General features: G+C 49.2%; 1 protein-coding gene across 1 annotated transcript in view; it reads right to left on the reverse strand.

The window, feature by feature from the left end:
• The window catches only part of TUB (TUB bipartite transcription factor), an 85,734-nt gene extending 63,840 nt beyond the window's left edge, over positions 1-21,894 (reverse strand). Inside the window, exon 1 of the mRNA XM_046015453.1 lies at positions 21,794-21,894. Coding sequence (XP_045871409.1) covers positions 21,794-21,849 — 56 coding nt within the window. The 5' untranslated portion in view covers positions 21,850-21,894. The remainder of the gene's footprint in view (positions 1-21,793) is intronic.
• Between the last annotated feature and the right edge of the window lie 1,767 nt (positions 21,895-23,661).

Genomic DNA, 23,661 nt, shown 5'->3' on the forward strand with positions numbered 1-23,661 from the left:
TCTGATCCTGTCTCCAGACCCTGCTTTAACCCTTCAGAATCTCCCTGCTGCCTCAGGACAGAAACTAAGCCCATGTACTCTGCCCAAGCCTGGCGGACCCCTCCAACCCCCTTAGACCAGGCGCCCACGCTAACTCCCGGATCACATCACCTCTCCTCTCTCCCCTACCTCCACCACTCCACTTCCCCTTTCTTGCCCATCCCTGGCAATGTTCTCGCAAAAATGATACCCAGACTTTCAAAGAGGTGCCTAGATCGATAATGAGGAATCTTTGGGATGTAATTTCAAATTTCTGAGGGGAAAATGATGTCTAGATGCAAAACTGGACATTGCCGACCTCACTCTGACTAGAACTGAAAACCTTGGCCCCTGGAGGTCTGCCCAGCAGACAGAGATACCATAAGGGACCACGGAGGGGATGCAACTCTCACGGGCTCCAGAAAGCTAGGGATCCCAGACCATCAGCTGAAAGGGCACCTCAACTCCTCCCCGTCATGTCACAGATGGGAAAATCAGGCTCAGAGGGAGGACGCTCCAAGACATGTCTCCCAACTCCATGCTTATGGCTCTTTCCAAAGCCCGTGTGAGGAAGTCAGCATGTAGGGATTGTGCGCAGATGTGCAGCATGGGGCAGTTTTCAGGCAGGGGAGCATATGTGTGTGCCTGTCTGGAGCTCGAGACCTCATCCCTCCATCTCTCCCAACTTCTCTTTCAGATGCCTTCTGTCCTATTGCAGGCAGAACAGAACTTTCCAGTCAGAGGGCACCTCAAACCCATGCTTAGTTCAGTCCTTCCTTAGACACACGGTCTTCCTGTTCTCCTTCCCACTCAAGTTCTCTGGTTTCTACACTGGTCCATACAGGAAGGCAACAACAGGAATGTGCAACAGGAAAAAGCCAGTGAAGTCAGCGTCCTCACCTCTAGGCTGATGGGGGTTGGGGTTGGGGTGGCTTCTGGACATGCTGGGAAAAGTCACACTCAAGGTCACACCCAGGGGCAGGAAGTCCTTGGAAGCTAAGCTGAGGGACAAGTGATAAACACCTCCATGCACATTTCCAGCCTCAGAGCACTCACTTCTTCTAGAGTGGTCCCTCCATCCTGGGTGTTGGCGATTTCTTCTTCATTTCAAGCCCAAACACACTTCCCTTTGGTTCCAGTTCTGTCCCCCAGAGCCCCACAGAGCGTGACTTCTCCATCTGTCACGGTGCTTTCCAGGTCAAAGCGCCGTTACATAGGTTAGCTCTTACCGGGGAGCACAGCCCTCGAGAGAGGGCATGATCATCCATATTTCTCAAAAGAGGAAACTGAGGCCCAGAGAGGAAGTGACTTGCCCAGTAAGTGGCAGAGGAGGCGATGGGTGACAGATCGCCAGGTCAGGTAACAGAGACTCTGTGGTACTGTGGAGGCCTGGGAAGGGAGCTCGCAGGAGTGCTTCTGACACGGCTCCCCTGAGACACTCGGGCATCCTCCAGGGACAGCAACTGGACACAGAGTGGCTGAACTTCCTGGCTCTGGACCTTGACATGACAATGCCCCAAGACCCGGAGGGGACTGGGCATCCTGGGCACCCCTTCCATGTTGATCTTCCTGAAATGTCTGTTTCGCCCGGAGGCAGGATGAGCCCAACCTGGGTTTGGGGGGGAAGAGCAAGGGGAGGGCGGGCAGCCTTCCATGCAGGGGGGTCAGCCCTCAGCTTCTGCTCTGCGAAAGGAAAGCCTTCAGGGAAGCCGGCCTGCCCTCTGCGGGAGCCTGGTTAGCCAGCACCCACAGTTACTTCAGCGCTCTGCCTCCCTGTCACAGACCTCCTGGCCTTCCTTTAGCCCCACACTGTCCTTTCCCTGGGACGGATTCCAAAAGAGGGGACGCGCTCCCTCTCCACAGACGCACAGAATATATGAGCTGCCTCTGAGATTCACGCCTCAGGGACTCTGTCAGGCATGCAGGCACTTACCCAGCCCTGGCTGGATGCGATCATGGGACGGGAGGGAGACCTCCAGGTTCTGTCCGCCCATGACTGCTGCAGGTACTGGCAGTTACCATGGCAACCTGCAGGCCTCTTGGAGGGGTCTGAAGGCCGAAGCAGGTCCTGAGGGATGGAGGAGAGGATGGGCACCAGGAAGCCAGCCCAGGGCTGGGGCCCCACTCGGAGAGAAGCTGAGCCCTGACCAGAGGTAGCAGACAGGAAGAAATGAAGGGAGTAGGGGTTAGGGCCCAACAGGAAACAAGGGGGAGCTGAATGAGGTGTCAAAAGACTCAGCCATCTGAATCTTTGAAGATAATATTTCAAGTCAAAATGAATGCGAAATATACCCTCCATACACACAACAACCAAATTTTAAACAATGTTCTACAGGGGCCTCTGGAATCAATGGGAGGCAGGAAGGCCAAATCCTGCAATGGAGGGTTAGACCCTCTATTCACATTTTGATTTCGTTTTTGCATTAACTTTGTTTTTGCATTAACTTTGATGTTTTTGCATTAACTTGGATTTTCAAAAGTATTGTATTGAAATCTTAGTTATGTCAATCACTGAGCTCTTCAGTGGTCACCTAAATTTTGTACCTGAGGTAAATAAAGGCCCCATGCGCCTCACGCTAGTCTTGGGCCTGAAGGGGAGGACGGAGGAGTCAGGGGCAAGAGGGCCCCTGCTGCAGGTGGAAATATGTCATAGGACAAGGAGCAGGGATTCCTCTCAGTTCTGACAGAGTCGGATTCAGACTTCCCGAGACCTGGCAACACCAACACGGCTGATGAAGAGCCCAGGTGCCCAGCGTGCGCATGGGCCCCTGCATGTGGGGGTGACAGTGACTCAGAAGATGGCTCCTATCTCCTGCCCTCCCTTGGGCTGGCTGCTTAGGGGAGGGGAGGGGAGAGGGAGAGAGGGGAACAGGGAATGGAGGGGGCGGGCAGGGAAGAGGCTGGCAGTTCCCTGCGACAGGGAGCTGGAGCAGCAGATTAGCTGTAATTGCCTGAAGCTGAGAGAGGCTGTTGATAAATGTTACTAATAATCAACCTTCAGATCTGACACCCGGCTCAGGCTGGGATGACTGTTTTGAATGGAAATCGAACCCAAACCAGTAATTACCCCAGTGAACGATGCCAGTCTTACGGTGGAGCCTGTTCCAGGCAGACAAATGGCACCTGCATGTCATTGTCAGTCCCTCAGGGAGAAGAGTCTGCAAGGGGCCCCTTCCCAGGGTCACACTGAAGAGCACAAGCTGGCGTGGCCTCTGCTGCCTCAGTGGGACATGGTCTCCACGCTCCTTCCTAGGAACTGCGGTGGGTGAGGGACGCTTGACAATCATCCTTAGTCTCTAGGCAGGATCCAGACCTCACACCTCGCTGGCACTGTCCGTCTGCCCTGGGACTGGGCGCAGGTCCCTTGTTGACATCATCCCCTAGCTAGCAGAAGCAGATGCTTGGGGAAGGGGGTGGCTGTCCTCCCCAACAGAGATGCAGCCCTCCAGACCTCCATCTGGGACACTAGGACAACCACAGAGTTGGGCGCTGTTGGACTGGGAGGCTCCTGGAATGGCCTGAGAGGGGCCGGGTGAGGGGCACAAGACCACCATCAATGTGAGAGTCTGTCCTAGCCTCTAGCTCTGTTTCTGATGAGAGTGTGCTTGCTCCCAATGCCATACAATGGCAGGTATGCCTGGAAACTCTCCCCAGAAACAAGCAACCACCTAGGGCCCCAGCTTGTGTCCCCTGGGCACCTCTTCCTCTCTAGAGGTCCCTTAGAATGCTGACACCAACAGAACCAGACCAGAGGGGGAAAGGCTACTCCTGTCTCTGAAACAGCTCCCCTCCCAGGTGCCTGGATCCCCCAGTCCCCACCCAGCTTCCCAGCAGGATAGCCAGGGCACCTGGATAGGAAAAAAACATTCACTAGCTCAACTACAGTTGAAACTTCCAGGAAGACGCACAGCAGGCTCACGGCCCCCACTGCATCTAGTCCTGCACCAGGGGAAGGGGTATTGTACCCGTCCTCCCCCACTTCCCAAGGCTCAGGGCAAGAAGAGGGAGGGAGAGAGCAAGCCAGTTTTCCCCCACCCCTGCCCCTCACAGAGTCAATTCTCTCCAGCACACCTGCCCCAGCAGCGAGCAGTGATGGCAACACTCTCTCTAGAGTCCATCACTCCCCACCACACACCCTCTCTGCTGTGCCCAGCCCTGTGCTCCAGAGACTAAGAGGGTCCCTGCCTTCAGGGAGCCCTGGGGAGGACGAGGATAAGAAGGTAATAATCGGTGGGACTGCAGGTCATCCCTAATGACCCCTCTGACTCTCAGGTAAAAATGCCCTGAATGACAGAGTCTGGAGGTATCACAGAGCTGCCTCAGTGGGCAGACAGAACTGGGCAGGCCTGGCGGGATTCAGAATGACTAAGAGTTGAGGTTCAGAACAGGCGGTGCCCTCCCCAGCAGGCGCAGGCGCCTCGAGGGTGCCACCTAGTGATGGCGCAGCAGGAATGCAGCTCTGTCTCCACACCCTGGGCTTTGCCTGGGCTCCTGTTCTTTCCCTGAACTCGGCTGTGTGAACAGGAACTGAGGAACAGGGTTTAGTCTTGTTCACAAAGGCTTGAGGCTTGGAATAAAGAGGGCACAATGGGCCCCAGGGGTCTGGAAGCTATAAGACAGCAGGCAGGGGAAGGCCCCTGCCTCTGGAGCTCGTGGCTCCCTCCAGAGCATTCTGGTGCCTTATAATTATCTGTTCACACAGCACTGTCTCCCCACCGTTCTACTGGGACCTCAGCTGTCACCTGCTCCTGTCACCTCCTCCACAGGGAGAGGAGACAGGAAGCCCACAGCAAGAATTGGCCTGCTCAGACTCCCGGGTACCAGAATTAGGTGCTTGTGGTCAGCTCTCCCACCCTGCTCCTGTGGCCTAGGAATTGGCTCACTTTCAGTGTAGGGTCAGGCAGGGGTGCTGCAGGTCTCAATCCTCAGCTATCAGATAACCTACCGGATCCGGGAACACTTGTGGCCCCCAGTTATTTTCCTTTCTTAACAGGGAAAGTAGTAGTGACAACATGTGAAGGGGTAGTCCCCAAAGTCTATGTTCCTGGGTGTGGAGAGCGCTCAGCCTGGGTGAGCCAGTGGTGTGGGGCATGCGGAGGAAGATAGGAGGGAAGCCCAGGTGAAGGGTAAAAAGGAGAGAGGACTGCAGACTTCGTAATGGGGGCGGTGGGCAAGTGTTTTCTTAGAGGGCCAGACAAGGGCTTGCAAGCTGAGCTGTACTGAGCGCTGAAGTGGGAAAAGAGCCAAAGACAATATGTAAACGAACAGGAACTCCCATGTCCCCTTAAGTTGTTTTACAAAAACGGGCTGCTGATCCAAACCAATCTCCCCGCCCACCACAGCGGTTGTCCATGTTGGACCCCCAAGGCCACAGCCCAACATGCCAGCTTGTAGCAGATGCTCCGTGGAGCACCAGTCCACTTCCTGGGCGCTGCCTCTTAGGGCAAGGCTGGGTGTGGGGTCACAAGGTGTAAGGTGCAAGGTGCGGGGGCTGGAGTAGAAAAGGTTGGGGTGGTGAGCAGCATGGCCGGTGGGGGCCCCCACACCTCAGTCCGGCCCTCCCCTTTCCCCAGCATGCACTCAGGGCTCTGGACACTCACCTGCAGCAGGAGGCTCCAGGCAGTCGCTGTGACTCCCCTTCCTTTCCCTAGGGGGTCTCTGTCCCTCTAGCTGATGCCCCTCCAGCCCCTTCCTGAGCAGGAAACCCCTAAAGCCGGCTGTGGGGATGGGACTGAAATGCCCTAAGAACAGGTCGCTAGACAGATGACACCCCTGGGACCACGAGGTGGCCTGAGGTGGGAGGAGGTGTAACCCGGCACCAGGACTCAGGGGCTGCGGAGGCCAGGCTGAAACCAACTGACTCCCCTGCCTGGAGAGACTGGGCCGGCTGGCCCCCACCCAGTCCCAGGACAGTCCACCAGAGCCGCCCCGGACTCCCCAACCCAGCTGCTGTCCCCCCGCGGGTGGTGCCGTGGTGAGAAGATGGCCAGTGGTAGGCTCGGGCTGAGCCCTGGGCTCTCCAGTTACACTAAAAGTGAGACCATGGAAGATGGTATCGAGGCCATGCAAAGGCAGCGCGGGCTCATCCAACATTGATGCGCCCCAGATTGCCCCAGAGCCCCTCGTGGCAGAGGCAGGGTTCCCACTCCCAGCTCCTTTGGGCTAGGCTGGGAGCACAAGGCAGGGTCCTCCGCCACCCTCCCCCACAGCTCATCACCCAAGGTCACACAGACATCTATCAGCTCCCGCGTCTAAGTGGCCCTTCCTGCGTCCCAGTGCCTTGCTTAGTTCCCCCGGTACTTCTGCAGTCCCCCAGCCTCACAGAAGCTGCCCAGGCTCATGACCCCCAACACACCTAGTCTTGTAGAAGGGGAAGGGGGTGTACACGTCCTCCCCCCACTTCCCAAGGTGCAGGGGAAGAAGGAGGGAGAGAGCAAACCAGTCTCCCCTTCCCACTGCCCACTCCCCCGAGTCAGTTCTCTCTGGCACCCCTGCTTCCATTCATATACATGACACACATGTCCACATCACCACTCCTGGTGGCACACAGGCAGCTCCCTGCAAAGGTGCATAAACTCATCCATGTACACTCAGTGTGCACACACATCCTGGCACAATGTGCTCATACCCCAGATACACAATTACTGGTGCACACACTCAGTTGTATGAAAAACACACTCTCAGAAGCCTTCTCCCAGAGGAGCCCAGACCATCATTGCGTTGGCTCTCTGACACTTGGTGATGAAGAGAAGGGAATGTCACCCAGACTGTCCCACCCAGGGCCACCCAGACTGTGGAGGGAGGGGCCGGCGCTGGGACAGTGCCCTCTTGGTGCACTGTGGCGTTCCCCCCGCATGGTGATTAGCAGGGCTGCAGGGCTGGAGAGGGCCCAAAGGTAAAGCCGGGTGGGATTAAATCCTTGCTGAGGAATGTGACCTTGCAAGAAGATAATACTGGGTCCCTGTTATTCTGATGCAGGCCCTGCCGGATTCCAAATGTTCTTGGATGCAGGGCCCTCGTCCCCTCCACCTGACTCTGTGCCCCTCATTCTGACACTACATTCCAGTTGGCTGGCACAGTTCTAGCACCATTAGATGTGCAGAAGTCTGCCACCTTTAGCCGCGGCATGGGCAAGCTGTTCCTTAATGCCCACTGACTTCCCCACAGCTTGGGCTGGCATGCATCACACACTCACACACACACACACACACACAGAGCTAGGGTTTTCTTTGTTACTTTTTTTAAGATTTTTATTTATTTATTTATTTGACAGAGAGAGAGAGATCACAAGTAGGCAGAGAGGCAGGGGGGTTGGTGGGGGGAAGCGACTCCCCGCTGAGCAGACAGCCTGACGCAGGGCTCCATCCCGGGACCCTGAGATCATGACCTGAGTCAAAGGCAGAGGCTTAACCCACTGAGCCATCCAGGCACCCCGTTACTCTTCATATTAGAGGAGACCAAAACATTTGCTCAGAGTTTCCAAGCGGGGCGCAGATGAGGAGCACACACCTGAGCCAGGAGCTCTAACTGCTCCAACTTTAGGACAGCCCACATTGCTCAGGATGGAAAGGAAAGGTTTGTGCATTTCTCCCAAGTCCACGCTGGGTCAGAATGACCCACACAATCCCCAGGCTTGGCATTTATCTGTCATCAGGGCACAAGATTTTTCAGAATGAAGGAGTCAGGTATCCACGGGTTCCTGTGAGTCCCTGCTTAAAAAGAACTGTCCTCCAGAGACTGTCTTTCTTTCTACCTTTGACCACAGAAATGATGTCCCCAACCCCAGGGTCTTTCTGTGGTTTTTTTTGTTTGTCTGTTTTTTGGGTTTTTTTTTTAAAGCATCCTGTCACTCCACCTGGGAAACCATACTGCCTGACAACGTCAAACCTCAGAGTGGACAAGGTTCACCTCCATGACTTGCTCCTGACTTTATTCCCTTATCACCCCAGTCCCAATCACACCAACTGCCTGGGAGACAGACCATCCCCCCACACCCCTGCCCCACCCAGTACAGTCAGTTTAGTCCTATTTAGCCATAAATCCAACAAAAGAAAAGTAGCTATGTTCCAAAGCTCTGGAACAAAGCAGGACCTCCAATCACCTGTCCCAGGGGTCCACGTCCAGCCTCCCCTGCCAGCAATCCAGAAGCTGGGACTGCTATGGTCTGGACCTCTGATCCCAGCCTGCCCCATTTTTGGCCCGCCAGCCTGGCCTTGCCAACCACAGAACACACAGCAAGGCCATGGGTCATGTGCTCGTAGAACACCAGAACGCCAAGAGGGCTCAGTCAAGCAGTCCAGCCTCTTTAGCTTCAAGGGAAACAGGCGCAGAGAGCCAAGTGACTTGCCCAGAGCCAGAATGGGAATTAATGAAGCAGCCAGAATGTAATCCTGGATTCTGAGCTCCCATCACAGTGCTCTTTCCAACATATGTCCCTGTTTCATAAGCCCAGGAAAAGCATCATTTCTATCTCAGAGTAAGCTGCTTGTGAACTTTCTTGCCCCAGCGGTTGGTCTGCTGCCCCCAGGCCTGGTCTACCCCTCTAATGTCCAGTGTCTCCCACCTTCTCTGCTCATTCTGACTCAGCAGCGGTAGGGACTAGAGTCAGCTGGCTTGGCCCTATGGCTTCCTCCGTGTGACCTCTCAACAGCTAGGACCTGAGTTCCAGTCTGAAGGGAAGGGTCTGTTGCACTCCTGATGTGCTCGGGAATTCTTTTTTTATTATTCTTTTTAAAAATTCTTTATTTTTTTATTTGACAGACAGAGATTACAAGCAGGCAGAGAGGTAGGCAGAGAGAAAGGGGAGGAAGCAGGCTCTCTGCTGAGCAGAGAGCCCGATGTGGGACTCGATCCCAGGACCCTGAGATCATGACCTGAGCCAAAGGCAGAGGCTTTAACCCACTGAGCCACCCAGGCACCCTATGCTTGGGAATTCTTCACTGGGGCTTAATGTCTGGCCCTCCGGAGGAATCTGAACCTTGTCACCCATGCCTCAGGTGCTGGCTAAGGTCCCCAGACCCCGAGTTCCCATCTGACCCTGGAGGTCCTGCCACAGTGTCCCTCTCACCCAACTGGTCCCAACTAGTGCCCAGCAGGTCCTCGCCAGCCATGTCTCTTCCGTCCCTGGACTCCCTCCCTCGGTGCCTCAGCCTCTTCCCCTCACCCGCCCACTCTCCTCACACAGCTCCCCCACTGGGCAGGGCCTGCCTGGGCCACCACACCTCTCCCTGTTCCAGGAATGACTGAGCTTGCAGGTTCAGCAGGACAGGAAAGTCCAGATAACCACAGCCAGCTCACAGTAACCACAGCCAGCCTGTAAAGAGCGCTTGCCACGTGCCAGGCGCTGTCGCAGGCGCTCCGTTTATTAAGCCTTACAAATACTAAGTCATTACAAATGCTAAGTCCCTGAGTCCTCACGATGATAAGTACGATTTCCTGAAGGTACTATTACATTTATTTTAGTGATGAGGCCACGGAGGCTCACGGCAGTTAAACAGCTTTCCCAAGGTCGCACGTGCACTGTGCAAGTGCTCTGAATACTGTGAAGGAACAACTTTCTGGAACGCTAGGAAGCCGAAGCTGAAGCCATTCCTCGTGGAGCATACAGACAATGCCTGGCTTCCCCTCTCACCCTAGCCCCACTCTGGCCAAAGGTATGCAGCTTTGCTGACATCGAGTTGGTTTAAGAAGAGAGCCTAACATTTTTTTCTTGTGAGAAGAGAGACTGCATTTTGAAAAGAGAAGCACACATTCGGTTAATGTCAAGTACTCTCGGGACAGTGACGTGAGCGCTCAGTACAAAAGGCTACTTTTACGATAAGAATTTGGCTACTTTCTCGACTTGGCAGAAACCTACCTTTGCCGAGAGTATCACCAGTGCTCGTGTTCTGTGTAGGAACCAAGGAGTCAAAGAAACTTGCACCAAGGTGTGCTGTAGAGACTCCTGGACAGTGTGGTCCCCTTGTCACCAAGAAGCTCCAGGCCAATTAAATGAAGAGCTTCACTTTGCCTAACCCTATGGTAGCTATGCCCGTGGTCTGTTTCTAGTTCAGAGCCTACCCGAAAGTGTACTCAATTCAATTCTCACTATGATCCTTCACTATACAAAAGTCATCACTCCAATTTTACAGATGAGGAAACTGAGACTAAAGGATATTAAATAACTACCTACTTGATACACTTATGAACTGTTCCAACTTTGCTTCTTCTATTTCTACAAGTGGTACACATGATTTTTAAATTTTTTTAAAGATTTTATTTATTTATTTGACAGACAGAGATCACAAGTAGGCAGAGAGGCAGATGGGGTGGCGGGGGAAGAAGGCCCCCTGCTGAGCAGAGAGCCCGATGCGGGGCCCCATCCCAGGACCCCGAGATCATGACCTGAGCCGAAGGCAGAGGCTTAAAAGCCACCCAGGTGCCCCAGCACACATGATTTTTATAATCAACACAAACAGTAAGGATTTTCCCACCTGGGTTACATTTACACAGCAAGTAAGAGGTGGAGCTGGGATTTGAACCAGGTCTCTAATAACCAAGCTCAAGCTCTTTCTACTGCTCCCTCTGTGCCATCGCAGCGACCCAGTCTCTTGGGAGTCCAGGCCCTCCCTAGACACATTTAGCACAGGCTATGTCTTGCTTCCTTGCCTTTTGCTCCTATTCAAAACTTAATGGGGAGCGCCTGGGTGGCTCAGTGGATTAAGCCACTGCCTTCGGCTCAGGTCATGATCTCAGGGTCCTGGGATCGAGCCCCGCATCGGGCTCTCTGCTCCGCAGGGAGCCTGCTTCCTCCTCTCTCTCTGCCTGCCTCTGCCTACTTGTGATCTCTCTCTCTCTGTCAAATAAATAAATAAAATCTTTAAAAAAAAAAAAAAACAACTTAATGGGCACAGCTGGTTAAGCATCCGACTCTTGGTTTCAGCTTAGGTCATGATCTCAGAGTTGTGAGAATGAGCCCTGCATCAGGCTCTGCATGGAGTCTGCTTGGGATTCTTTCTCTCCCTCTCCCTTTCTCAAAACAATCCCCCCCACCATGGTCGGTCTCTCTCTCTCTCTTTCTCTCTCCCCCTCACCTCTTTCTCTCAAAAGAAAACAACTTATTACAAAGCTGCAAGAATCAAAACAGTGAGATATTGTTAAAAGGATAAATATACAGACCAACTGAAAATCCAGGAATATACGCATCTATGGCCAGTTGATTTTTGACCAAGTCCTAAGTTCTGTAGTGTCTTCAACAAAAGGTGCTGAGACAACTGGATATTGAATTTCCACATGCCAAGGAATGGAGTTGGACACACATCTCACAAAAATGATCTCAAAATAGATCAATGACCTAAATATATGTTCTAAAACCACTTAGAAGAAAATGGTAAATCTTAATGATTGTGGATCTGGCAATGAAATTGTAAATATGACACCAATAGCATAAAAGAAAAAAATAGATAAATTGGACATCCTCCAAGTTAGAAACTTTTGCTTCAAAGCATATTATCAAGAAAGTGAACGTTTGGTTCATTATCGGTGGGACTGTAAATTGGTACAACCACTATGGAAAACAGTATAGGTTTCTCAAAAAGTTAAAAATAGAGCTAGAACTACGATATGACCTAGCAATCCTGTTTCCAAAGGAAATGAAATCTAGACCTCAAAGGGATATTTCCACTCCCACGCTCCCTGCAGCATTATTCACAATAGCCCAGATATGGAAGCAACATTTAGGTTCCCTAAATGTTGCTTCCATATCTGGGCTATGTTGACAGAGGAATGGGTAAAAAAAAAAGTTATATATATATATATACATGTATATATATATATGTATATATATATATACATACACATATATATACATGTATATATACATGTATACACACACACACACACACACACACAATGAAATAGCATGAAAAAAATAAGGAATTTGCCATTTGGGACACATGGATGAACCTGGAAGACATGATGCTAAATGAAATATGTCAGACACAGAAAGACAAATACTGCATGATCTCACTTTATGTGGAATCTAAAATAGTTGAAGTCATTGACACAAAGAGTAGAACTGTGGTCAACAGGGGCTGGATAGATGGGGAAAATGGTGAAATGTTGGTCAGAGGGTACAAAGTTTCAGTCATCCAAGAAGAATGAGTCTAGAAATCAGATGTACAGCATGGGGACTGTCATGAACAATACTGTATTGTATCCTTGAGATTTGCTAAGAGAAAACATCTTAAGTTTTCTCATCATAAAAAAAAAAATCCCATCACACACACAGGAAAGAAAGAAAGAAAGGTAAGTATGTGAGCTGAGCTGATGGGTATGTTAATTAGCTTGATTGCGGTCATCACTTCACAATGTATACATACATCAAAACATTGAGTTGTACTCTTTATATATATATATATAATTTCTATGTGTCAACTTTACTGCAATAAAGCTGAAAAAAAATCAAACCAACAAAAAATATCAACCAAAAGGCATGCATTTAAATGTCCAGTGTTAATAACCAAAGCTGGGAAACATCTCAAGTACGTGTCACAGTGGAATGGATAAGTTACGGTAAATCCATACAGAACACTACCCAGGAATGAGAGTGAGCAAAATGCAATTTCATGGTTTTTGCAAAAGCACCGATGCAGCCACGGTTAAATTAAAGAAGGAAGACACAGAAGAGTATCCCTGGTATAGACAAAACTGGGGCACCTGGGTGGTTTAGTGGGTTAAAGCCTCTGCCTTCGTCTCAGGTCATGATCCCAGGGTCCTGGGACTGAGCCCCACATCTGGCTCTCTGCTCAGCAGGGACCCTGCTTCCCTTCCTCTCTCTGCCTGCCTCTCCGCCTACTTGTGATCTCTGTCTGTCAAATAAACAAAAAAAAATCTTGAAAAAAAAAAGTAGACAAAACTAATAATCTCTCCAGTTCAAAGTCAGTCTAATGGAAGTCAGGTTGGAGGTAGTAGCCCGTGTGTTAGAGGGCAGAGGTAAGGAGGGGTTCTGATCATAGAGTGTATTCACTTTGTGAAAATTCAGCAAATTCTGTACTTATGACTTGTGCACTTCTTCCATATGCAGGTTAAATACTTCAATAAAGAGTTTATTTAAAAACAAACAAATGACACAGGCAAAGGACTTGAGCAGACTTTTCTCCAAAGAAGATCTACAAATGGCTAAGAAGAGCCTGAAAAGATGCCCAACATTAGTCATCAGGGAAATGTCAATCAGAACCACAGTGAGAAACCATTTTGCCCATCCCAGGATGGTTTAAAACCAGGAAATGACAGGTGTTGGCAAGGATTGGAGAAATGGGAACTTCAGGCACCATGGCTGGGAAGGTAGACTGGTGCAGTTGCTGTGAAAAACAGCTGGGCAGGGCGCCTGGGTGGCTCAGTTGGTTAACCACCTGCCTTCAGCTCAGTCATGATCCCAGGGTCCTGGGATCAAGCCCCCCCGCATCAGGCTCCCTGCTCCCCACTCAGCAGGGGTGGGGGTCTGCTTCTCCCTCTATCCTCCTCTATCTCTCACTCTCTTTCTCTCTCAAATACATAAATAAAATCTAAAAAAAAAACCAAAAAACAACAACAACAGTTGGGTGTTTCCTCCAAAAGCTAAACATGGAATTCGTATATGATCTAGCAATTTCACTCCTATTATACACCCAAAAGAGTTGAAAACAGTGACCGGAACACATACTTGTACACCAGCATTCAGTGAGCCATTTTCACAATGGCCAAAAGATGAAAACAACCCGAGTGTCCATCAACAAAGTGAAGCAGAAACAACATGTGGTGTAGGTATCCAGAGCAATGTTATTCGGTCAAGAACAGAATGGTGCATCCATGTACTCTACGGCATGGAGAGACCTTGAAGACTTCATATTAGGTGAGGTGGCCAGACACAAAAGAAAAAACCCTGTACGATTCCACTCACATGTAATATCTAGAACAGGCACTTTATAAAGACAGAAAGGAAATTAGAGGTTACCAAGGGCTGGGGAGGGGGGGCCAATGAGGAGTTATTTCTTACTACGTACAAAGTGTTTGGAATGATGAACGAGATTTGGAAATAGTGGTGATAGTTACATGGCATTGTGAATGTACTTGATGCCACTGAACTGCATACTGAGAAGCAAGGAAAACACAAAAGAGGTAAAAGAAACACAAAACATACTGCTATAGACTAACAATTAACTACTGGAAATTGAATGAAAAATATACTATTTACATTATCATTGAAAAATATTCAATACTTCAGGATAAATCTTATAAAAGAGGTAAAAGACTTATACTCTGAAAACTACAAAATATGCCTGAGAGAAATGAAAGATGATCTAAATAAACAGAAAGATATATCACTTTTTATAGTGATTTTATAGGTGGAAAGCCCAACATAACCAAGAGTCAACTCTCCCCAAACTGATCTACAGATTCAACACAATCCTAATTAAAATCCCAGCAGGCTTTGGTTTTGTTTTTGCAGAGCTTGAAAATATCTTTGTAAAAGAAATGTGAAATTAACAAGGACCCAGAATAGCCAAACAGCTTTGAAGAAGAGGACCATCCTGCTTTCTCCAGGGCTTGGGCGAATGACTCTTCAAGTCATTCGTTTGATCTGGCTTTGAAACCACACTCACCAAGCAACCTTTTGATTTTACTTGCCAAGTAGCTTGAGGATTAGGGATGGGCCCTGGGCAGGACAAGAAACACTGCAGTTACTGCAAAGATCTTCACAACTCTAGAGTAACAAATGGGTCTTCTGGTTTGGGGGAGAAGGAGAAGGAGGAAGAAAAAGGAAAAAGAAGGAGGAGGAGGAAAGGAGGAGGAGGAGGGGGAGGAGGAGGAAGAACAAGAAGCGGAAGGAAGAACAACAACAACAACAAAGTTGAAGGTCTGAAACTGATCTCAAGACCCTTTACAAAGCTATAGTCATCCAGATAGTGTGGTATTGGCATCAAGGTAAGCAAATAGATCAATGGAACAGAATAGAGAGTAGAAAAATAAACACAATGACAACTGGTTTTTGATAAAGGTGGGAAAAAAAAGTAAAGTCTTTTCAACAAGTAGTGCTGGAACAATTAGATAGCTTTCATTTTTTCAATGAACCTCATTCCATGTACAAAAGTTAAGTCAAAATGAAGTGCAGACCTAAAATCTTAAACCTAAAATTAGAAAATTCCTAGGAGAAAACTTCTGTTGCCTTGCATTAGCCCATGATTTCTTAGATAAGACACTAGAAGAACAATTCATACCCCAAAGATACAGATGTAGTGAAAAGAAGGGGCACATGAACCCCAATTTTCATAGCAGCAATGTCCACAATAGTCAAACTGTGGAAGGAGCCAAGATGTCCTTCAACAGACAAATGGATAAAGAAGATGTGGTCCATATATACAAGGGAATATTACTCAGTCTTCAGAAAGGATGAATACCTAACACTTCCATCAACATGGATGGAACTGGAGGGGATTATGTTGAGTGAAGTAAGTCAAGCAGAGAAAGACAGTTATTATATGGTTTCGCTCATATGTGGAACATAATAGCATGGAGGACCACAGGGGAAGGGAGGGAAAACTGAATGGGAAGAAATCAGAGAGGGAGATGAACCATGAGAGACTCTGGACTCCAGGAAATAAACTGAGGATTACAGAGGGAGGTGGGTGGGGAGAAGGGGTAACCGGGTGATGGGCATTAAGGAGGGTACATGTTGGGATGAGCACTGGTGTCACCACAGCTAATGAAATCACTGAACACTACATCAAAAACTTACAATGTACTAAATGCTGGCTAACTGAACATAAAAAAAAGAGAATACATTGGCAAATTGGGCTGCAGTGAGCAAGACTTCTGCTCTTTCAAGTATATAAGAGACTAAAAAGAAAGTCACAGATTTGGAGAAAATATTTGCAGGTCACATATTTGATAAAGGACATACATCTAGAATATGCAAAGAATTCTCAAAACTCATTAGTAAGGACAGAAATCACCCAATAACAAACGGGAAAAGATTTTACAGATACTTTCCCCCCAAAAGAAGCATGGATGGCAAATAAGCACATGAAATTATGCTCAATATCATTAATCATTAAAGAAATGCAAATGAACTCAAAATAATCCATCACTACTACATAATTATTAGGTGGCCAAAACTTAGAAGACTGACCATACCAACCTGTCCCAAGGGTATAGAGGAATTAGAACTCTCATACACGGCTCAGGGTAATGCAAAATGGTCCAATCACTTTGGAAAAGTTGCAGTTTTTAAAAAGTTAAATGTATACCTCTCCCCCCAAAACAAAAAAACCAACCAACAAACCCAATGTATGCCTACCAAGTGATCCAGCCAGGCCATTCATAGGTATTCACCAAAGAGAAATTTTAAAAACTTATGTCCATACAAAGACCTGTACATAAACAATCACAAAAGTTATATATAGTTGTAATAGCCAAAAAGTGGAAACCACCCAAGTGTCTACGAACAGAGGAATGGCTAAACAAACAATGGTATCTCCACATAATGGAATACTACTAAGCAAAAAAAGAAATGAACTACCAAGTCATGAAACATGGAAAAATATCAAAATAACTACAGTTGCATTAAAAAAGCCAGAGCAAAAAAAAAAAAAAGTACACACTGAGTGATCCCAATTATATAAAATTCTAGAATATGCAAATCAGATCAATGGTTCCCTGAGGACAGAAGGGGGACAGGGGTTAGGGGAAGAGCAGGAAGGAAGTATTACAAAGGGACACACTGGCCTCCTTGGTGTACTGAAATACACTAAGTACACTCTTACCTTAGGACATTTTCACCTGCTGTTCCCCTTCTGTGGAACATTCTTCCCCATTCACTCCCTGGCTTTTTATATATCTCTGCTGAAATATCACCTTATCAGAGTTTCCCCAACCAGACAAATATATATATATATGTTTTTTCCCCAACCAGACAAATACACACGACATATTCACCCCCATCCCAACCTCCCCATAGTCATATTCTCTCCCTTTTGCTCAGCTCTATTTTTCTTCTTTGCAATTAGCATATTAGATGTTAGATATCACTTAGCAATGACAGGTCATATGCACATTTTCATCCGTGTCTATCTCCCCCCACGAGACAGTAAGAGTTGTGGGACTAGAGAGTTTGTTTTGTTCACTGCTCCGTCTCCAGCACCTATAACTTTCTCTGCCATTCAGGAGGGGCTAAATATATATATATATATATTTATTTATTTATTTATTTTTGTGACAAAAAAATTTTTTTGGTGACCAAAAAAAAAAAAAAACCATTTTGAGTGAACAGACGACTACCTTCAAAGGCAGCTACTATTCTTATTATCTTTTTGTAAGTGGAAGTTAAGTCGCTTGTCAAAAGTCACAAAACCAATTATTGAGGGAGCTGGGCTTCAATATCACGTCACTGTGACTCTGCAACCCAAGTTGCAAGCAGTTATGTACATCGTCTCAGAGTCTGGGGGTCCACACTCAAAACAAAGAGATCACCATGAAACAACGCAGTGAGAGCCTCGGACCGTGAGAACACAGGTCAGTTCGCTCCTCCCGGAGGATCATCTGGTAACAATCACCCACATCTGACACCAGCAGCCCGTCTTCAAGCAGTTCTTGCTAATCAAATAATCCAACACGAGGGAAAAATATTACGCATATAAGGATGTTTATCATGGAATTACTTATATTAAGAAAGAATTGGAAATGACAAAAAAGTCCCCCAAAAGGGAGTGACAGAGGAGACGCGGCAGTGATGTGGAGTCAGGAAGTTACAGAAGATCCAGCCCGATGTGATCAGTTTTTCTCAAAGGAGGTTTTGGGTGTGGGGGTGTGGAGTCGGGTCCAGTTAGAGGGGCCTTGAGTATGAGGCAGAAGAGCTGCTGGGGTGGGAAGGGAGTGAAGCTAAACAGGGAGAAGGGAAAGACTGCTGACGGCACAGCTGGAAAGGAAGCCCCTGAACTGTGGGGACAGTCAGCAGGGCCACGCAGGTGTTGCGGCAGCGTTCTGATGCGACGATGAGCAAGGAGCTGGGGGTTCTACCACTGGTCCACGCTGGGCTGGAGTTGCGGAGAGCATGTGCAAGGAGACAGAAAGTGATGGTAGTGCATGAGTCATGATCTCCCATGTGGTCCAGGCTGGGAAAGGAAGAAGAGAGCCCAGGAAAAGGCTGGCAGGAGAAAATGCAGACAAGAAGGCATCAGATGACTCGATAATGTGGTGGGAAGAATGTATGAGGGAGGTGCAGAAGGCCAGAGATTGGGATATTAGCATGTAAGATTTCAAAAGTGAGGCAGTCGTGGGGGCCAACATCTAGGAATGTATCCTGTGAATAACCAAAGAGAAGTTTCTAGAATGGCAAAGGTCCAGAAATTGTCAGTGAAGAGTGCTAGTTGGTAATGTACATAAGCCCTGAAACCTCCAGGATCATGACTGGAGCTTGAATGAAGGCAAGAAGGTTAACCAAGTGCCAAGCTCCTGAGAACGCATGGACTTGAGGGTACATATTGCATGCTGGTCATCTTTCATACATTGTTTCATTGTATCTTCATAACAATCAGGGATATAGAGAAGAAGAGACAGATGAAATGGTTAGACTTGGAGAGTTCAAGGCCACTATCAAAGTTTTGAGTTCATTTGGCTAGAAGGATGTTGAATAGAGAATACAGCATTATTGGTGAAGGGTCTGGCTTTGAATCTGTTGAGTTCAGGTGTCGGTGGAACATATACCTGATGTCCACAAGCATTTAGAGACATGTGGTTCAGACTCAGCAAAAAGATTGGAGTTGAAGATATGGATTTCTAGTTTAAACTGGGTGATAAATGGGACCAGGGTATATAGCCTGAGAATAGAATGGAACAGAATAGAATGGAAGAGAGGGGAATTTTGGCATGTGTTCACATTGGGACAGGGGGGACCAAGAGGAGTGAGCAATTAAAGAGATGTAGGCTGCATACTGGGGTAAATTGTAAAAATGGCCACACATTCTTTACAGCTCTTCCCTTCAAAAGCTGAAATTTATTGCCCTCTCCTGAATGTGGGCTGACATTTTGACTTTCTTTGACCAATACAATGTGGCAGAGTGATGTGCATGTCCCACTCCTAGGCCTCAAGGGACGTTGTAGCTTCTGCTTTCTCACTGGGAATCTTCTACCAGCATGTGAACAAACCCAGGCTAGCCTGCAGGAAGATGAGAGAGCATCTCTCTCCCTCTCTCTCTCCCTGGAGAGAGGCTTCAGATGTGCTAACCCTCACAGCTGAAGCACCACGTGTCAGCAAGTGCCACCAAGAGAAGCCACACCTGGGCCAGACCCCAAAACTGCCCAGCTGAGCCCAGCCCAAATTGCTGACCCACAGAATTTTGAGCTAGCCACAACTAGTATTTTAAGCCATTAAATTTAAGAGTGATTTGTTACATGGTAGTAGATAACTGCTACATATATGGCCTGAGAAGGAAAGGCGGAAACAGATGAAAAGAACAGGTAATATAATGCAGAGAGGTCAGCTTCTATGGGGACATGAAAGACAGTGGTTTTTCTTGGGTTCATAGATGTGGTAGGGGCAGAAGCCAGAGAACAGGGGCAGAAAGTGTTAATTGTCAACAGTGGGGCAGTTTGCTTCTAGGGGGTGGGGATGGGGACAGCAGGATCACAGAATTTCACTTAATACCTGGGTACTAGATACATGAGTTGCTTATATAATATTTTTAACAATTTATTGAGGACTATACAATTTTTAAATAATTCAATTCTTAAAAATTTTTAAAAACTAAGTACTAACTGGAAAATGGAGGTGGTTGATACAGAACAATGCTTCCAGAGGAAAAGCTGAACCAGCCCTAACCAAGTCATCTGGGAAGGATTATGCAAATCTTGACTCCAGAGTTCCACGTCTGGAGATTTGGATTCAGTTAGTTTGGACACAGGCCAGGGAAGTGACTTTCTTCCCATGGCTCCCCAGGTGTTGAGACTGTCAGGGTGAGAACAAAAGCGTGCTGAGTACAGAACCCCAGGAAAGGTCTTGATTTAGGAGTCTAAAAAAGAGAACAAAGATTTTCAAACTAAGCGTCTATGCTCTCAGAGACATTTACAATATTTATGAATAAAACAGCAATGGGTACTGCTTTATTACTATGTTACCTCATCTAATCTTTCTAATCCTTTCCATTTCACAGAAAAAACCGAAGCCTAGAGAAGGAAAGTGACTTGCTCCAGGAGAGTTAGGTGGAGTCAGAATTTGAACCCAGGCTGTCTGATTCCAGAGTCTTGCTGGTTTTGTTTGTTTTTGTAGGGGAAAAGTTTAGTTATTATATAGAATTATCTCAATTTAAAGTTTACCTCCCATGTATGTATTAAGCCTTCAGCATATGCTACCACTGATTTCTGCTAGAATCTAGACTGAGCTCGTCAGGGGGAAGGAGTTGTGTCTTTTTATCTCCAGGGCCTCACACATAGTTTGCCATCAATACATACTGGTTGAATAAGCCAAAGAATGTGTGGCTTGGGATCTGAACATAAAGTTGAAGGGTTTGTTATTTTAAGTTTAACGCTTGGATCATTTTAGAGTTCCCATCCATAGGAAACACTACTTTTCAAAAGGGCACTATCACTGGAATTGGGCAGTGGGCAGCAAGTAGATAGCTAGGATTGTGCAGTGCAGGGTTCAGGAGGAAAGAGAATCTACCAGTTCAGATCACATTTCACCCCAAAGAAGGCGCTGAAAGCAAACAAAGGGGTGGACCAGCTGCATTCCTCTCCACGACGAAGGCTGACAAGCTTGAGTAGGTTTACAGGCTGAGAGATCCACAGTAGAGGGCAAGACGAAAAAGCAAAAAGATGGGATCAATTGGGAGAGAGTTAATGGGGTTCTAAGGGGATGCAGCTGGGGCAAGAGGGACACCTGTTCCTCTGAATCTCTGGAAAGACCTAAAAGACTGGCTGTCAGAGATGCAGCAAGGTTTTCAGCAGAGTGAAGGGAAGGAGCACGCCAGAAGCAGCACTTGAGGGAGGGGAGAGCAGCCCAGTTCATGAAGTTTCTCTTCCAGCTCTCACCATTTCGGGCCATGGATCGGAAAATTTAACTCCAGAGATCCTCATGGGGTTATGAACTTTGAAAACAACAGTAACAAAAACCTATCTACTATCATCATGGCTTCATTTTAAAAAGCGAAGTGACATTTAACACACCAAAAATAGGCAGAAAGGACAAAAATCTCAGAATAAATCTCCGCTTGACGACCAACTCATTCCCTTGTCCTCATTTTTCTCATTTCACCTGGAAGGATGATTGCTCCCTGCAGGACGAGTGCGTGGGGAGCTCGGCGCCCAGCCGCCCACGCCGGCAGCCTCTCTCGGTCCCCGCGGGGCAGGCAGGGAGCCTGGCAACCCGGCGCGCGCCCCGACAGCCGGCCCCCGGCTGCCCTCCCGCTCCTCCGAGCAGGCGGCCGACGACCCGCAGGTCCCGACGGCGAGCGGGGCCGCTCCCCCCACCGCGGGGGACCCTCCTCGCCCCAATGCGCGGAGGGCCCGGCCGCCCCTCCACGCTCCCTCGAGCTGTTGCGGCGCGGGGGGAGCCACTGCAGGGCAGCGGGGCTGGGATGGGGGTGGGGGGCGGCTCGCCGGTCCCGGCTTCGGATATCCGCTGCTCCGGGTTCCCACCCCCCGGACTCCTGAGGGTCTGCTCCCTGACAGCGCCGCTTCTCCCGCCCGGGTGCGCGCGGGGGAGGGCGCCCACGCAGCCACGCGGAGGGCGGTGGGGAGCCCACTCTCCAGGCGGCCGCCCTACCTGTCGTAGCTCCAGCGGCTGTAGGACAAGGTCCGGTGGCTGCTGACTCCCTCCATCTCCGCCTCCCAGCTCAGCTCCCGGGCGGCGGCAGCGGCTGCGCTGGGTTCTGCGCTCGCTCGCTGCGGGCCGGGCAGGGGCGCGGGCGGAGGACTGTACCATTCGCCCCCCCCCGGGGGGGTGACCCCCCCGGCTCTGCCAATGGCGGGGACGCGCGGGCTGCGGAGACCCGGGCCCGCGGGGCCCCCTCCCCCGCGCTCCGGTCCCGCGGGGGCGCGGCTGCGGCAGCCGGGCGGCTTATTTATTTCCGATGTGCGCTCCGCGTCGCCATGGTAACCGCTCCATCTTCTACGGCGTCACTAGGGCACCGCAGCTTTCAAACCTTCCCGGGATAGGGATTCCTAAGAGGCTGCCCCTTCTGCTCGCCGTACTCCGGCTCCCTCTGCAGAGACGCCTCCTCCTTCCTGGCGCGGAGTCCCATCCGTTCACTACCTCCAATTTTCCGCTTCAATCACCCCCTTCTCAGAAATGGGAAGAGTAGCCCTCCTCCCCCCACCCCGACTTTTGAGGACTTCTGCCGCCTTCCAACCCCTTTTCCCCTAGCTCATAAGTCCTTTACCGGAGTCCCACTCTCCTAAAAGTGTCGAGACTCAAGCCCCCTCGTTACCTAAGTCTTCTTCCCCATTCCCCCGGTTTCCTTGGCCCGGCTATTTAGCATATAGTGGCCCCCCTTGGGTTCGGAGGACCAAGCGCTGACAACACACCCATTTCTAGGCCGGCTCTGTTTATTTTTCCTTGTGCTTTCACTTCATTACTACTAAAATTACTTTGGAAAAAATCCAGCTGTGTTGGCTCAACTAGCGGAGTGTTTTCTTCATCTATACTTGGAAGAGGACGGCTCAGGGAAGGCCCTGGGGAGAGGGGCTGGCCCCTCCCTCTCCTCCCTTCCCCCACCCTGGGCTGCTGGCTGTGGGGATTTACAGGTATAATCTTCTTGCAGAGGTCGTGGAAGCCTAAGAAGGACCTTTCAGTGCAGCTGCTGGGGGAGGCTGAGACCAGGGGCAGGGTGGAGGGGCCAGTGTTCCCTGAAGGGTGAGCGCTGGGCAGTAGCCTTGGGGCTACACTAATCCAAGGATCAGGGCCAACTCGATGAAACCAGACTTGCTGTGAACCCTGCAGGTTACAGGCCTCCAAGTGGCAGCACACCTGTGGCATCCAGCCCACAAATGTGCTTTTGTTTTTCACTAAGTTGACAACACTTAACGGAGAGATTTAATAGATTGGCCTTTTTGTCCTCTCTTGAAAACTAAGAAAATCTGGCAACTCTTGGACAGGCCTGCAGCATGGCAGGCATAGAGCCAAAAAGTGGTTGCTCTCCTTACGAGGAGCATGTGCTCTCCTGCGGGCCTCTGGCCCCTGCCAGCCGGCTGCTTGCACTTATAGAACCTGTCCCTGCAGCTTTGGAGTTTGCCACCCTGGGCAACAGTCATCTCTCCAACCCATGGTTTCCCATGGCCTTCAGAGTTGGGCAAATGCATCATTAACCAGTACTTACCAAGGATCTGGTCTTCAGCAAAGTGCTGTAAATAGCAAGCAGACACTGTCCTTCCCTTGTGGGGTTTAGAGACTGACATGCATGGACTGACTCCCAAGGAGAACCCCTGTTTCTGAACCACATCTTGATGCTGAGAGTCTTGGCATGTCTGTGACCTCAGGAGTGGTGGATTGGGACTCCAGAATCAAACTGTTACAAATGTGTGAAGGCTTATTTCATTTTTTGGGTAACGGTGAGTGGAGAATGCCCCTATCTGGAGAATGTGTGGGGTTTGTGGGACCTCCCACAGTCACTGCAGAACCAAAACCCACAGCTG

The sequence above is a fragment of the Meles meles genome, chromosome 8 (genome assembly GCF_922984935.1).
Source record: "Meles meles chromosome 8, mMelMel3.1 paternal haplotype, whole genome shotgun sequence".
In the NCBI taxonomy this organism is placed as follows: domain Eukaryota; kingdom Metazoa; phylum Chordata; class Mammalia; order Carnivora; family Mustelidae; genus Meles; species Meles meles.